This window comes from Pleurodeles waltl, chromosome 3_1 (genome assembly GCF_031143425.1).
Source record: "Pleurodeles waltl isolate 20211129_DDA chromosome 3_1, aPleWal1.hap1.20221129, whole genome shotgun sequence".
Lineage (NCBI taxonomy): Eukaryota > Metazoa > Chordata > Amphibia > Caudata > Salamandridae > Pleurodeles > Pleurodeles waltl.
The window spans coordinates 365445334-365461638 of record NC_090440.1 but is presented as its reverse complement, the minus strand read 5'-3'; the positions used below and the strand labels follow the sequence as shown (position 1 = coordinate 365461638).

Below are 16305 nucleotides of genomic sequence, written 5' to 3'. Positions count from 1 at the left end.
TGCAGAAAGAAAAGCAATGTGGTGCCTATATGGGCCTGCGCACCTCACATCTAGCGCAGATGACCTTAAATTGGAACGGTGCAAAAATATTTGACCAAATTAATCCTGTGCTCATCTCTCTACAGTGGCTTTCCATTGGGGGCTGATGTATATTTAAATTGGCGGGCGTGGTCCACAAAATTCTTCATTCCAAAAACCTTCAATACCTGGCACAGAAAAACTCTCAAGTGGATCATACTGCCTTCACAGAATGGATAATCTACTTCTGAAAATCCCTTCATTTACCAAAAATACATCCTCAATCAGTCTTTCTGTGACTGCTCTCACAAGGTATGGAGCCAGATGTATCAAGCGTTTTTGCATTCGCAAGCGGTGCGAATGCCAGTTTGCGAATGCAATTTTAATGAATCGCTAAAATAACGATTACCTAAAATTACGAGCCCGTTTAGAGAATCGCAAATTGCGATTCTCTAAATAAGAAATCGCAAATAAGGAATCCTTATTTGGGATTTCTTAAGCACATGTATCAAGCTTTTCCTTAATGCAAATAGGGCATTAAGGAATCACAATTACCACCAAGTAAAACTTGGTGGTAAACATGTGCAAAATTTAAAAATGCATTAAAAATGTATTTTTAAAATTGACATGTAACACACACATGCCCCTTTGGCATGTGTGCGCCTTACAGGTCCTAAATTATATTTTGGGAGTGCCGTAGAGGGGGCCTTAGGCCCCCAGCACCCTGGGGTTTGCATTTCCCAAACTGCGGATTCCAATTACGAATTCGCAATTTGGGAAGTGTAAAAAATTCACAAATATGGGCCTACAGGTCCATAGGTGTGAAAGGGGTCTGTTTTGCAATTTGCAATTCATAATAGCATTTGTGATTTTTAAGAAATCGCTATTACTGAATCGCAAATATGATACATGCCATTTTGCAACTCACAAATCACTGATTCGCAAAAGGGTTAAATGATACATCTGGCCCATGGTGAGGTAATATTGTAATAATAAAGACCAAGTGGTGAGGGTCAATCTTCCCTTTGTCCTTTATATTATCTGGCAGTATGGAGAGTTCTTAACATTTGTCTTATACCTCTCAGTAAACGCTACAGTCACCTTTCTATTCATCTTCTTCAGAAATATAGGGGGCACATTCATGAGAGATTTTACAAACATCTGTGGGTTACTCTTGCCCAAACAGCACTTTGCCCCTCAGTCTAGATAGAGGCACTGCATCACAACTAATGCCCCACGATAAGCAGAAGGTAGAACATATGTCAGGAATAAAACCATCGTATCGAAAGACCAGCACTATATGAATAAGCATTCAGCTAAAAGTACGCCTGAGACAAAAGACATAATATGCAATGAAGAATTAAAAAAGTAAATGTAAAAAATCTAAATGGTATGGACAAAAAAGATATAGAAAGCATTTAAATGTTGCTTGGAAATGTCAGGCGTTTAGAGATAAGGAAAAAGCAGGAACAACATGACTTTGCACTGCATTACAAGGTTTTTCTTTGAGGGTGGCTTTTTAAATGGGGAGTGTTCGTTTGGCAATTATTAATGTGTTTCTTGATACTGCAAGTCTATATTCTGCACTAGTCGGTCACTGATAGCAAATGTAATAAGTATTTATTTTACAAACGATTAAATATGTGCTTGCACGGTTGTGTGGAAGAACTTTATAGCAGAGCAATCTGTGGAGCACCCCACAGTGTATTCATATGGCTCATGCTGCATTTTAGCTCAACTGTATTTAGCCATTTATTCTTTCATTTGCCACAAATATGTAAGCTGAAATCGCTTTAAACATTAAATTTTGGAAAGAGAAATGTAATTCAGAGGGTAATGCGTTTAGTGTTTGCGAACACACTTCGTAATCAGCAGCAGTGACCGAACAGTCAAACAAGTATCCTACCTCTTTTCTCCAGCTTTTATCACGGATGGATCAGTTAAATTTTCGCCAACACCTGCGCATAAAAATATACATTATTCTTGGTATTCGATACGTCATGATTGTAATGTTTCTGAAGAAGTCCACACAACAGTTATATCACTCTAGTTATCCTATAACCCCCAATTAGAAAGGTCTCAATAATTAAATGATATACTAGAAGTATATTAGACGCTCGCCCAGTCCCACAAAGATGCACCAATCACTTTCTGGCATGCAATAAATATTACTGTCCCTGCAGGGTTCATCCTTATTACAGAATAATTCATCCCAACCTCTCAGGTTCCAGAATTCCACCTCTACATTTTTCATACAGGATGCTAGCTAAGGTTCAAATAGCCATTCAGAATCATTATTGTACGAACTATCACATATAGACTAATTTTAAAAAATCGAGGGAGGAGGGAAGGACGGTGGCGCGAAGGTGTACGTCTGAGTGTGTGTTGAATGACTGGATCAAAGATTAGAGTGTTACAATCTAATGCCAGTTTTGCTTGCAACTTTACTTCATTCAAATGAAAGTGTTTATTTTTTCTGAGAGACCTTGAATGCTAAAAATGACCTCCAATGGTGTGAGTTAAAAATAAATATATGAAAAACCACCACTCAATCAGATGCATCAGGATCATCAACGCAATAAACACACACACTGGTCCTGTGTGCTCCTGTTTTTGTAAGGTTTTTTTCCTCCAGAAAGAAAGAAGGCGCTTGAGAATGTATATCCCTGTGAAACAAAGTACAAAGTAAATGTCCAATTTGTCTGTAAATCAAATGGGTTCTGTTGGAATGTACCCTCCCTCTTTCTGCTTGCTATCAGTGCGTTTTTGACTGTGCTCACTGGGATCCTGCTAACCAGGACCCCAGTGACTATGTGCGCTCCCTTTAAATTTGGTTGATTACGACTTAGCACACCCCGAATTGGCATACTGGCGCCTCCATGTAAGTCCTTAGTATATGGTACTTCGGTACCCAGGGCATTGGGGGCACCAGGGGTTCCCCATGGGTTGCAGCATGTATTGTGCCACCTGTGAGAGCCCATGCAAAATGTGTCTGCAGGCCTGCCATTCCAGCCTGTGTGAAAAGGTGCATGCACCTTTCACTACAGGTCATTGCACCAGGTCACTGTAAGCCACCCCTATGGCAAACACTCATAGCCGAGAGGGTAGGGCGCAAGTACCTATGGGTGAGGACACCCCTACATGAGCAGAAGTGCCCCTACAAAGTCCAGCTCCATTTTCCTGGACTTCGTAAGTGCGGGAGGCAATTTTACCCATGTACTGGACACAGGTCAATACCTATGTCCAGCTACATAATGGTAACTCTGAACCTGGGCATGTTAGGTATCAAACATGTTGGAACCATAACCCAATATTGTTGCCAGTATTGGTTGTATGATTCCATGTTCTCTGGGGCTCCTTAGATGACCCTCAGCATTGCTCCTACCAGTCTTCTGTTTCTTTTTTTCAGGCAGCCTGCACTGACAGGTTTCTGCCCTTCTGCTGCTTGAGCAGCTCAAGCAAAGGAAGGCAGGGCAAAGGCCTTCCTTTAGGAGAGGGAGGCAACACCCTCTCCCTTTGGAAATAGGGTGTTACATGGCTTGGGAGGGGTAACCTTCCCAAGCCACCAGTATGCTTTGAAGGGCACATTTGGTGCCTTCCTTGCATAAATCAGTTTGCACCAGTCCAGGGACCCCTGGTCCCTGCTCTGGTGCAAAACTGGACAATGGAGAGGGGAGTAACCACTTCCCTGTCCATCACCACCCCAGGGGTGGTGCCCACAGCTCCTCCAGATGGCCCCTTGATTATGCTATCTTGAATCCAAGGGGGCAGAAGCCCCTAGGAGCATCTGAGTGGTCAGGTCAGGCAGATGACATCACAGCCACCTCCTGACAGGTGGTCACACCCTAATAGGTGACCAATCCTCCTTCCTAGGCTATTTAGGGTCTCCCTCCCAGGTGGGTCTTCAGATTCGATGTGCAATACTCGAGAAGGACTCCTCTGCTTCATTTACTTCATCTTCTGCCCACCTGGACTGCAACTGGACCCTTCAGGAACAGACAATCTGCAACTACAGCAACGACTCCGCTCTGCAACATTGTTTCTCTGGCTCCTTCCAGCATCTGCATCCTCTGAGGGTGATGAGTCTTCAGCCTGCACAAGAAGCAAGGCAGAATCTCCCTTGGAGTGAAGGAGTCACTCCCCTGCATCTGCAGGCACCAACTGCAACAACGACCGGCTACGTGGATCTTCTCTCCTCCCGAGCTGCGTGGATCCTGCATCACAGGTGGTGGTCTGGAGGGGTCCCCTTGGTTCGCTATACCAGCTGTCCAACTTGGGAGAAAATAAGCCATTGTGTCTCTTCTTGCAGGACAGGACCCCTGTCACAGCCACTCTTGCAGCTACCAAGGCTTGTTTGTTCCTCCTCCAAGGGATCTTCAGGCGCCGTGTAGCCCTGGCCTCCAGCACTCTTCCCTGCAAAGCACAACCTCCTGCCTGCTGCTCCAGCAACATGGGACTCCTCTGCAGGTGTGCTGAGTGGGCCTCACTGCTGAGGGTCCCCTTAGACCAGTGTTTTTCAACCTTTTTTGGGCAAAGGCACACTTGTTTCATGAAAAAAAATCACGAGGCACACCACCATTAGAAAATGTTACAAAATTTAACTCTGTGCTTATATTGACTATATATAAAGTAATTCTCTTGAATAGGAATCAAATAAACGCAAAGAAAGTATTTTATAATTACTTTATTATGAAATAGTAAGTAAACAGAAATATGAAAAATTATAAAATACTTTATTCAGTGCGCAACCTGGGCCTGTTTGGCTGAACGGGTAATGGTGAGGGGTCTCTAATTTAGTGCATCGTGCTCCCAAGTGGACAGGAAAACAAGACTGTCCTCGGTTGCTGTTATTGTGCCCCTACCCTTTCTCCTCTCCCAGCTCCCCTATTTCCTTCCCCAGTGCCCTTTTCCCTCTAGGTTCCCGCGTCCCCAGGAGGGACCTTACCTTTGCAAGCCACGACCCTCCTGGGTCGTGGCTGGCTCCTCGGCTGTTCTGCTCCGGCTCTTCTCCGTGGTAGACCTCCTTCTCCTTGTCTCTCGTTACTGCCGCTCTCTCGTCCTCCTCGTCCCGCTCCTCGACTCCAGTTCTTCCTGACTTGACCTCCTTCACTCCTTCGTCTCGTCCTGACCTCGTCGCGCTCTCCCTCTCCGCGTCTTTCGGCTCCGGCCCCTTTTCACCGTTGCTGCCCCGGAAGTCCTCAAGCGTTTCCCTGGAAACAGGGAAACGCGTCATCGACGCCCGGAGCGTTCCCATGGAGACATGGGAACGCGGAACTGACTCATCGGGCTTTCCTGGCGAGAAGCTGGTTGGCGCTGGCGTGGACGTGGTCGTAACGACCTGTTCACAATGTCCTACTGTGATAGGTCCAGGCTGGAGTCTGGACCAATCACAGCCCGGACATCAGAAAAGTGGAGGGTGTCCCCCTGAGGAGCGCCAATCGGCGCCCCTGCTGGCCGAGGGTGGGGTCAAAAACCCCACCCCCCCCATACCCAGGACACAGTCCGGCGCCCACCTAGTGGGCGAAAATGTTACTTTTTTTTTTTTTTTTAATCTTTCGAATTTTTCAATTTTTCCCACGGCACACCAGGCAACATCTCGCGGCACACTAGTGTGCCGCGGAACAGTGGTTGAAAAACACTGCCTTAGACTCCCCTCCTAGGTCAGAGTCCCCTACGCCTTGCTGGTCCTCTTCAGCCTTACAAAACCTTCTTCACTGACTCTTGCATTTGCCAAGGCTTGTTAGTGGTTTTCCAGCACCAATGACTGACTCATCACAACCGCAGGCATGGGACATCACTTCCATCATTTAAGGAACTTCTCTTCTGCTCCTGTGCTGCATTGCTAACTTTATCCATCCACCCTCGACCTGGTCCTGCATTCACAGAAGGATAGGCAGAAGCTGGCCTGGTTTGTGGTGAGCACCTATGGTGTTATCACATCATCCCAGGTCCATGTATCCCCTATTAGTGAGATGTAGACAGTGTCTAGGAAGCCAGGGCTCTCTAGAGGTGGATGCGGATGAGCTGCCAAGGCTTATCTTGGAGACATGCAGAGCGTATGCAATACCACCGCAGTCACACAGCACTTACACACATAAAAGAACCACAATGTTACAAAACTAAAGGTAATTTATTATGGTAACACAAATACTAAAAAAAACTGTATAGGCAATACTCCACTAGGAGGTAAGTAAACACACTATTATATACACATTAGAAGTCAGTGATTAGCATAGAAAGCAATAGCAAATGGTAAAACAATAGAAATTAGTGAAGGCCCTATGGGGAGACCAAACCATATACTAAGTGGAATATGAAAGGCAGTCCCCCACCCAAATAAGTGTAATCAGTGGAGAGGAGCCGGCGGAACCAGGAACCCACATGGTAAGTACCAAGGCGCCCTCAACACCCCCACACCCCCTGACCCCACACCACCACCAATCAGGAGAGAAGATGTACCTGTTTTTTCTCCAAACCCACAGGAGAACCTTGGAAAAGGACTGTGCAAGACCCAGACAAGACTGGAAGAAATCAAAGGTGGATCCTGACAGAAGGGGACCTGCAAAGTCCAGGTCGAGTTGGAGTGTCCGGCTGTGGCAGGAGCCACTGCCTACCCTTCTGTGGATTCAGGACCAGGTCGAGGGTGGATGGAGAAAGTCAGAAGTGCAGCACAAGAGGAGTTCCAGAAGTGATGTCCCAAGCCGGCGGTTGTGATGCAGTAAGTCAGTGGTGGTGAAAAACCACCAACAATCCTTGACAAATGCAAGAGTCAGTGAAGAAGGTTTTGCAAGGCTGCAAAGGACCAGCAAGGCCCAGGGGACTCAACCCAAAGAGGGGAATCCAAGGTGACCCTCACCAGCTGGGAGAGTAACAAGAAGAGGAGGCAGCCCCCATAGGTGACCCATGGGCAGCAGACACAGGAGAAGCACTGAGGCCCACTCAGCACACCTGAAGAAGAGTCCCACGTTGCTGGAGCAGCAGGCAGGAGATTGTGCTTGCAGGGAAGAATACTGGAGGCCAAGGCTACAAGGAGCTTGAAAATCCCTTGGAGGAGGAACAAGCAAGCCTTGGTAGCTGCAAGAGTCCGGGTGCACAGGGGTACTGTCCTGCAAGGAGAGGTAAGTGCTTACCGTCTCCCAAGTTGGACAGCTAGTAGAGAGGACCAAGGGAGGGACCACTCCAGACCACCACCTGTGATGCAGGATCCACGCAGCTCTGGAGTAGAGAAGATCCACGCAGCCGGTCTTTATTGCAATTGGTGCCTGCAGATGCAGAGGAGTGACTCCTTCACTCCAAGGGAGATTCTGTTTTGCTTCTTGTGTAGGCTGAAGACTCATCACCCTCAGAGGATACACAGCCAGTGAAATGTTCAGTTTCTGGAAGGCGCCGGAGAAACAATGTCGCAGAGCAGAGTCGTCGCTGGAGTTGCAGATTGTCGGTTCCTGGAGGGTCCAGTTGCAGTCCCAGTGGCCAGAAGATGAAGTAAACAATGCAGAGTAGTTCTGCTGGAATCTTGCACGTCGAATCTGAATACCCGCCTGGGCGGTAAACCCTAAATAGCCCAGGAAGGGGGACTGGTCATCTAGCAGAGTGACCACCTTTTAGGAGGGGGCTGTGGCATCACCTGTCTGACCTGGCCACTTAGATGCTACCAGGGGCCTCTGCCCATCTTGGATTCAAGATGGCAGAATCAAACGGCCACCTGGAGGAGCTCTGGGCACCACCCCTGCAGTGGTGATGGACAGGGAAGTGGTTACTCCCCTTTCCGTTGTCCAGTTTCACGGCAGAGCAAGAAGCGGGCGTCCCTGGACTAGTGCAAACAGGTTTATCCAAAGAGTGCACCAAATGTGCCCTTCAAAGAATACCGGTGGCTTGGAGAGGCTACCCCTCCCAAGCAATGTAACATCTGTTTCCAAAGGGAGAGGGTGTTGCCTCCCTCTACAAAAAGAAATACTTTGTTCGGGTTTCCTCTGCTTGAGCTGGTCTAGCAGCAGGAGGGCAGAAACCTGTCTGTGGGGTGGCAGAAGCGCGGCTGCCCGGAAAAACCCCATAAGACTGGTAGGTGTATTGCCCCCAGGGTGCATGGAATAATACAACCAATACTTGCAATAGTATTGGGGTATGATTTAGACATGTTTGATACCAAACATGCCCAGATTCGGAGTTACCATTATGTAGCTGGTCACAGGGGCAGAAATCCCACCAGAGACCAGGGAAGACTTTTTTTTTGTTTTCTCAAAAAAAAAAAAAAAAAAAGAGGGTGGGGTTATGGCCATACCCCCCACACCAAATAAATGGGACCAAAGTTGTTCTGCCCACCGGTGGGCAGATGGTGCAATTACCCCGGATCCACTCCCCAGGGGGATAGAAAGCCTACTAGATGCCAGGGAATACAAAAAAAAATAGTGGGTGGTGGCTACCAACCAGTATGGGCATGGTTGTGCCCCCACCCCAAATGAAGGGGGTAACAGTCTTTCAGCTCTCCTCCGTGCACTAAAACATTTTATCCCGCAGCAAGCAAGAGAACATTTGATTATTTTGGTTTTACATTTGGGCCATGAGAGCTTGTCTAATTCTCAAAATCGTCCCACTTGGAATGGTGAGGGCTGCACTTTTTGGACTTTGGCATGCTGCCATGTAGAAAAATCCACAAGACCTACACAAATCTGAAAAATAAACATCTGGGTGAGCCCAGGGTGGTGTGCTTCACATGTATGCCACACTATTTTCTTACCCACAATGCCCTGCAAACCTCCAACTTTGCTGGAAATCATACATTTTTGTGATGAAACCCCCTAGGCCCAAGAGCTCAACCTAGTAAGGTTCACGTTCCACTGGCTCGGTTCCCTCTGGGATTGGTAAGACTTTAGTAAGGTTCAAGTTTCACTGACTCAGTTCTCTCTGGGATTGGTAAGACTTCATTCTGCAAAGAGGAGACTTGAGATTTTTGCTGTTCAGAAGCTGGTTCTGCAGTTTTCTTGCCCTTTCTCTGGGAAGGCCATTATTCCAGGCTCCAACACTTCTCTTTCACCCTGTTCTCAGCTTTGTGCTCAGGTTTCCACACACACCACCTCAGGGATTCCCAGCATGGCTGCATAGGTTTTCAGTTCTACCTCAGCCCATGCTGAGAACTCCAGATCATTCTGGGATTGCAGCAGAGAACACTACCTGTTTCAGGCTAGTCACCCCTCCCCATTCTAAAGACACCATAGCCATGGGATGGACCTTAGTTACATTATCCGCACTGGTAACTGGATTTGTTTGTTCAGCCAAGTACTGTCCTGGAAAAGCAGTTTTTCTGTCACCATGGTGACACTGGCACCTGTATCCCTCAGGGCTTCTACTCTAGTCCCATTAATCAAGGGATGCTGTCAGTATTTGTTCATGTTAGGGGGACAGACAGAAAGCGAGACAACATCTACCCCATCCTCAGAGACTAATTTAAAGTAGATTCAGTGTAAACCCTATTTTGCTCTGTGCACACTGTAGATCCCATCTGGAGACTGGCTATACCAGTGCTAGCTGGTGCAGTACTAGGGGTATTTTTTTGGGAACAGGCCAAGTCTCTAGTTTGGTGTCCATTCTGTTTACAGTTGAAACACTAGGCCTTTTTGGGATCAAAGTTTTTACCTTTGTACCCACGAGAGGATTGTGAAGAGACTCGGGCCCACCTTCCTGAGCAGGCTTTTTGGGGCCTGTAGAAAACTCCTTACCTTTATCTTTGGGTGTCTCACCACCCTTACCCTGGAGAGGTTTAGTAACACCTTTAGTTTCGTCATGCTCAGTGGAAGTCTTGGCCACCCCAGTGGTCTGCCTTCTTTCCCAATTCTCGGGGAGAAACTGGACCTAGGTCTACCAGATATTGATGCAACTTTTCGTTCAAGTGGTTACTTAAGATGTGTTCTTCCATAAACAAATTATACAGCCTATCACAGTCATGCCCTTTACTTCCAGTTAACCAACTATCTACGGTTTTCACTAAGTAGTCTATGAAGTCAACCCAGGACTGGCTTGAGGTTTTGTGAGCCCCTCTGAACCTAATTCTATACTCCTCAGAGTTGAGTCCAAAGTCCTCAATCTGGGTAGTCTTCATGATGTCATAGGACTCAACATCTGCTCGGTGAGTGCGAGGAGTCTATCCCTACACTTACCAGTGAACAGTTCCCAAAGTAGAGCTCCCAAGTGAGACTTTTACACTTTTCTCAATCCACAAGCCCTCTCAAAGACAGTGAACCATTTGGTGATGTCCTCACTGTCCTCATACTTGGGGGCAATCCCTTTGGGGATTTTAGGATCACAAGATATCTCCCTGACCCTAGTTATTAAGTTGCTGCCACCCTTAATTATACTCTCCCCCTCTCTATAGCTAGGAGTCTGTCCTTAAAAGCTATTCTTTTGGCCAACCACGCTAAATGGCTTCCCTCTACACTGAGGCTGTCCTCAGTGGACTCAGTAGAACCTGACCCACCAGTGTGAGGTCTAGGTGCTGTGAGTACTATCCTTGGGGACAGGGGCACAGGGACCCTGCCCTCCATAGTTAGGGTAGGAGGTGGGGAGTTATCCTCATCCCTAAATTACTCTTCTGAGGGGAGGTCATCCTCCTCAGAAGGGTGTTCCTTAGAGTGCTCTGCCATGAGCTCCTAGAGCTAGACCTTGGTACAGTTGGAACCAGTTTTAATCTTACTGAGTGTGCAGAGAGACCTTAGCTTTCCCATCTTGAGATGGAGGTAAGAGGTCAGGTTCAACTCCACAACCATGTTCTCCGAGTTACTCATTATCTACTAAAGTTGGGTGCTTCTTTTAGGAACAAAACCTACTTCTAGATACTTTATCCCTAACCATATTAACTCTTTCAACTTTAAATGAAATGCTAAAGGGGACTTAGCCTAGGCCCTAGCAGGACTTTTAGAAATGTGGAACAAATTATCATTTCAAAAATCAATTGAATATAAAGACGATTTTGAAACAAAGTTGTGTGATCAGATGTTGGCTGAGTAGTCCAGCAAATGCAAAGTCGTAGACCCCACTGCTGATTCACCAATGTAGGGTAGGAAGCTGGCTCTGTATGCACTATACCAAAGTGAGGTATAGTGTGCACAGAGTCCAGTGGATCCCCAGTGGCTTTAGAAAAGCTAAAGTAGTACTAACGGCTCAGCCACACTACCACAAGAGAGCATTAGTATTATCTACTTTAGCCTCTGTAAAGCCACTGGGGATCCACTGGACTCTATGCACACTATACCTTAATTTGGCTTATTTATTCCAGAGCCAGCTTCCTACAGCTAGTATTGGTGAGATGTCAGGCTCCAAATAATAAAGCCGTTCTTTGGTGTAGGCAATTGCGAATAATAGGTGCCTAGCTTTCTATATGATTTATTAGAATTTTTATTGGTGCCACTGTCTCAATATGTTTCTTTGTTGACCAGTAACTAGCAGTAGATAAAACAAAGGGTTAGGTGTAGGAATGAAGGCTGAGTGTTTATTCCTAGATTGCACTATACCATCATACGTAATGTATTATCATGCCCCTGGACAAAAACACAGTGTCCCCTCTCATTCTTCTGAGATGATGGTTAGCCATTCCTATGTTCACAGAGAGGGCAACAGTATCCAGGACCATATAAAACAGACTGCCTTGTGAAATCTCAGTCATCTTAGGTCAAGGAGTCCCTCATGTGAACTCATGGACAGTGAACTAATACAGAAACCGTTTTTAAATATCTTGGTATCTGAAGATTCTTAGCCTCTGAAGTATTCAAACAATTTCCTACAGGTGTGCCAAGCATGAGTTCTCCCATCAGTGTCAGAAGCGAGTAGAGTCAAGTATGGATCAGAAGACAGCACTCCAATAGTCAGTGTCGAAGTCAAAGTGTAAGGAATTGTAATAGAGGCTTGAACCGAATAAAGGGGACCTTTTTGGCTCAAAGTTGCAGCCACAGAGACTGGGGCTGAAAACATTGGCACTGCACTGTAGACTGCTACTGCGGTTGACAAAGAGTGACCCAAGGTGACAGTGAAGTCAGTTGCACCACAAAAGTACTGCTGGTAAACATAGTGGCTTTTTGAAACACAGCAGTTTGAGCCTGAGGGGTCGTGGGTGAGAGGAATTTCAACACATTTAGAAAGGGAGAAGCAAAGTTGTGTCAAAAGAAAGTCCGACCTGTCTTTGGCTTTCTCTTTGAACTTCATGTGCTTCTTTTTCTTCTTGAGAAGAGCACTTGTACTTGTGTCTTTTGTGATGCTGTCAAAAGAAAGGTCTCTGGGGTGTACCGACTCCAAAGCAGTGTTAGATTTTTACCGAGGCCAACTCAACTACTCAAAATGTTTGGGGTGTAACAATGGAAACAAGTCAGAGACTGAATCTTTACGAAAGGTAAAGACAACAAAAGCGATAGATGCAGGGAGTTTGCCACTGACATCAACTTCTGAAACTCGTCAAATGGCTAGGTTGAATGAAGACTTTGGGAGACATGATGCAAGGAAAATAACTTAATACATTTGAAAAATATGGTGAAAGATACCAAAAGAACTTGGTGGGTCCCATATTCTGCACTTGAAGAGGCACAGAAAAAAAATCAATTGACGTCACCAGTGGTACCTTATTTGGCTCTCAGTCGCACTTTTGGTGGTTAGAGACTCCACCAACGTTCTGATACGTTCAACGTTCAGCAAGTGATATGATAAAGCTCAGAGATTTTCCATATCAAGTCTAAAGCCTGGGAAACAGGTTCATAAATAGAATCTGCGGAAGCCAATAGCCCTATGAAATGGTATAATACTGAGAAATCTTAATATAAATAACAAAAAAGATAATTGACAGCAAAACAAAAGTTACATGCTGATACACAATAACAGTCAAAATTCAGTCACTTAACTAAGCTGCATCCACCAGAAAATAGAACTTGCCAATTGCAGCTTTTCGTTGGTAGTTTTTCTCCAGAGTGTTTTTAGAAACAAATAAGCTTTTTTGACCTAATTTGGATGCTGTTGAATAAAAAAAATATGCCGCCATCCTCCGGTAGCCCTGCTATCAAACTAAGGGGACATAGTAGAGAAAGAAACTATTATGTAGCTAGTAGAGTGTATCACAGAAAGATTAGAGATTGCAATTAGTAATTAAATGATTCACCGGACATGTACTAAGTGCAGCAAAGCCTGTTTAAGATGTTTTTGCTGCAATAATATATTCTGTACAGCACTTCGCTGCTCTTGACATACCTTAAATCCAATAAATGAAATCCTACCTGTGCATTTACCTAGAAAACAGTTGCATCATATTTACAATGGGCCTGTTTCAGGTCCTGAGCTCGCCCCCCACGACCGCAGCACCAACCTGCTGCCTCCTGCCTCTGTCCCCTGACCACGCTGCTGTTTGCGTGTTCGAGGCCCTCCTCCACACGCAGGCATCCTCCTGCGCCTCATCCCTGGGGTCTAGTGGGCTCTGACTAGCTTCACTTGACCCGTGTGCCGCTTTCCGCCGTCCCGTAAGTGTTTTTCGTTTTTTTCGCTTTTTTCAGCGCCTCGCCGCCGGCGCTTCTGCCCCCTTTGTGCCCCCCTGATTGCTGTCTCCCCGATCGTATATTGTGCCATTTTGTTTTTCTGATTGTGTGCTTTTCTTATTGTAACTGCTTGTATTTTGCTCGTTTTCAGTGTTTTGCCCCTTGTGAGCTCCCCGTTCCCTGCCGCTGCCTCCCTGCGGCCCCGCCCCCCTCGCGCCCCCATTTGCCGCTCCCTCCCGCCTCCCGCCTCCCAGCTGCTCCTCCCTCCCCCCTCCCTTCTTAATGGCTGGCGCTGCGCGTCGCGAGTGAGCGACCTCTGACCTGTTTCAGGTCCTGAGCTCGCCCCCCACGACCGCAGCACCAACCTGCTGCCTCCTGCCTCTGTCCCCTGACCACGCTGCTGTTTGCGTGTTCGAGGCCCTCCTCCACCCGCAGGCATCCTCCTGCGCCTCATCCCTGGGGTCTAGTGGGCTCTGACTAGCTTCACTTGACCTGTGTGCCGCTTTCCGCCGTCCCGTAAGTGTTTTTCGTTTTTTTCGCTTTTTTCAGCGCCTCGCCGCCGGCGCTTCTGCCCCCTTTGTGCCCCCCTGATTGCTGTCTCCCCGATCGTATATTGTGCCATTTTGTTTTTCTGATTGTGTGCTTTTCTTATTGTAACTGCTTGTATTTTGCTCGTTTTCAGTGTTTTGCCCCTTGTGAGCTCCCCGTTCCCTGCCGCTGCCTCCCTGCGGCCCCGCCCCCCTCGCGCCCCCATTTGCCGCTCCCTCCCGCCTCCCGCCTCCCAGCTGCTCCTCCCTCCCCCTCCCTTCTTAATGGCTGGCGCTGCGCGTCGCGAGTGAGCGACCTCTGACCTGTTTCAGGTCCTGAGCTCGCCCCCCACGACCGCAGCACCAACCTGCTGCCTCCTGCCTCTGTCCCCTGACCACGCTGCTGTTTGCGTGTTCGAGGCCCTCCTCCACCCGCAGGCATCCTCCTGCGCCTCATCCCTGGGGTCTAGTGGGCTCTGACTAGCTTCACTTGACCCGTGTGCCGCTTTCCGCCGTCCCGTAAGTGTTTTTCGTTTTTTTCGCTTTTTTCAGCGCCTCGCCGCCGGCGCTCCTGCCCCCTTTGTGCCCCCCTGATTGCTGTCTCCCCGATCGTATATTGTGCCATTTTGTTTTTCTGATTGTGTGCTTTTCTTATTGTAACTGCTTGTATTTTGCTCGTTTTCAGTGTTTTGCCCCTTGTGCGCTCCCCGTTCCCTGCCGCTGCCTCCCTGCGGCCCCGCCCCCCTCGCACCCCCATTTGCCGCTCCCTCCCGCCTCCCAGCTGCTCCTCCCTCCCCCTCCCTTCTTAATGGCTGGCGCTGCGCGTCGCGAGTGAGCGACCTCTGACCTGTTTCAGGTCCTGAGCTCGCCCCCCACGACCGCAGCACCAACCTGCTGCCTCCTGCCTCTGTCCCCTGACCACACTGCTGTTTGCGTGTTCGAGGCCCTCCTCCACCCGCAGGCATCCTCCTGCGCCTCATCCCTGGGGTCTAGTGGGCTCTGACTAGCTTCACTTGACCCGTGTGCCGCTTTCCGCCATCCCGTAAGTGTTTTTCGTTTTTTTTTGCTTTTTTCAGCGCCTCGCCGCCGGCGCTTCTGCCCCCTTTGTGCCCCCCTGATTGCTGTCTCCCCGATCGTATATTGTGCCATTTTGGTTTTTCTGATTGTGTGCTTTTCTTATTGTAACTGCTTGTATTTTGCTCGTTTTCAGTGTTTTGCCCCTTGTGCGCTCCCCGTTCCCTGCTGCTGCCTCCCTGCGGCCTGCCCCCCTCGCGCCCCCATTTGCCGCTCCCTCCCGCCTCCCAGCTGCTCCTCCCTCCCCCCTCCCTTCTTAATGGCTGGCGCTGCGCGTCGCGAGTGAGCGACCTCTGACCTGTTTCAGGTCCTGAGCTCGCCGCCCCCCACGACCGCAGCACCAACCTGCTGCCTCCTGCCTCTGTCCCCTGACCACGCTGCTGTTTGCGTGTTCGAGGCCCTCCTCCACCCGCAGGCATCCTCCTGCGCCTCATCCCTGGGGTCTAGTGGGCTCTGACTAGCTTCACTTGACCCGTGTGCCGCTTTCCGCCGTCCCGTAAGTGTTTTTCGTTTTTTTCGCTTTTTTCAGCGCCTCGCCGCCGGCGCTTCTGCCCCCTTTGTGCCCCCCTGATTGCTGTCTCCCCGATCGTATATTGTGCCATTTTGTTTTTCTGATTGTGTGCTTTTCTTATTGTAACTGCTTGTATTTTGCTCGTTTTCAGTGTTTTGCCCCTTGTGCGCTCCCCGTTCCCTGCCGCTGCCTCCCTGCGGCCCGCCCCCCTCGCGCCCCCATTTGCCGCTCCCTCCCGCCTCCCGCCTCCCAGCTGCTCCTCCCTCCCCCCTCCCTTCTTAATGGCTGGCGCTGCGCGTCGCGAGTGAGCGACCTCTGACCTGTTTCAGGTCCTGAGCTCGCCCCCCACGACCGCAGCACCAACCTGCTGCCTCCTGCCTCTGTCCCCTGACCACGCTGCTGTTTGCGTGTTCGAGGCCCTCCTCCACCCGCAGGCATCCTCCTGCGCCTCATCCCTGGGGTCTAGTGGGCTCTGACTAGCTTCACTTGACCCGTGGGCCGCTTTCCGCCGTCCCGTAAGTGTTTTTCGTTTTTTTCGCTTTTTTCAGCGCCTCTCCGCCGGCGCTTCTGCCCCCTTTGTGCCCCCCTGATTGCTGTCTCCCCGATCGTATATTGTGCCATTTTGTTTTTCTGATTGTGTGCTTTTCTTATTGTAACTGCTTGTATTTTGCTCGTT

At 48.4% G+C, this 16305-nt stretch overlaps 1 protein-coding gene across 1 annotated transcript in view; it reads right to left on the bottom strand.

Annotated features, from left to right (window-relative positions):
- TRPM7 (transient receptor potential cation channel subfamily M member 7) overlaps window positions 1-16305 on the bottom strand; it is a 1269618-nt gene that overhangs the window by 46822 nt on the left and 1206491 nt on the right. The window contains exon 37 of the mRNA XM_069222535.1: window positions 1925-1976. Coding sequence (XP_069078636.1) covers window positions 1925-1976 — 52 coding nt within the window. The remainder of the gene's footprint in view (window positions 1-1924; window positions 1977-16305) is intronic.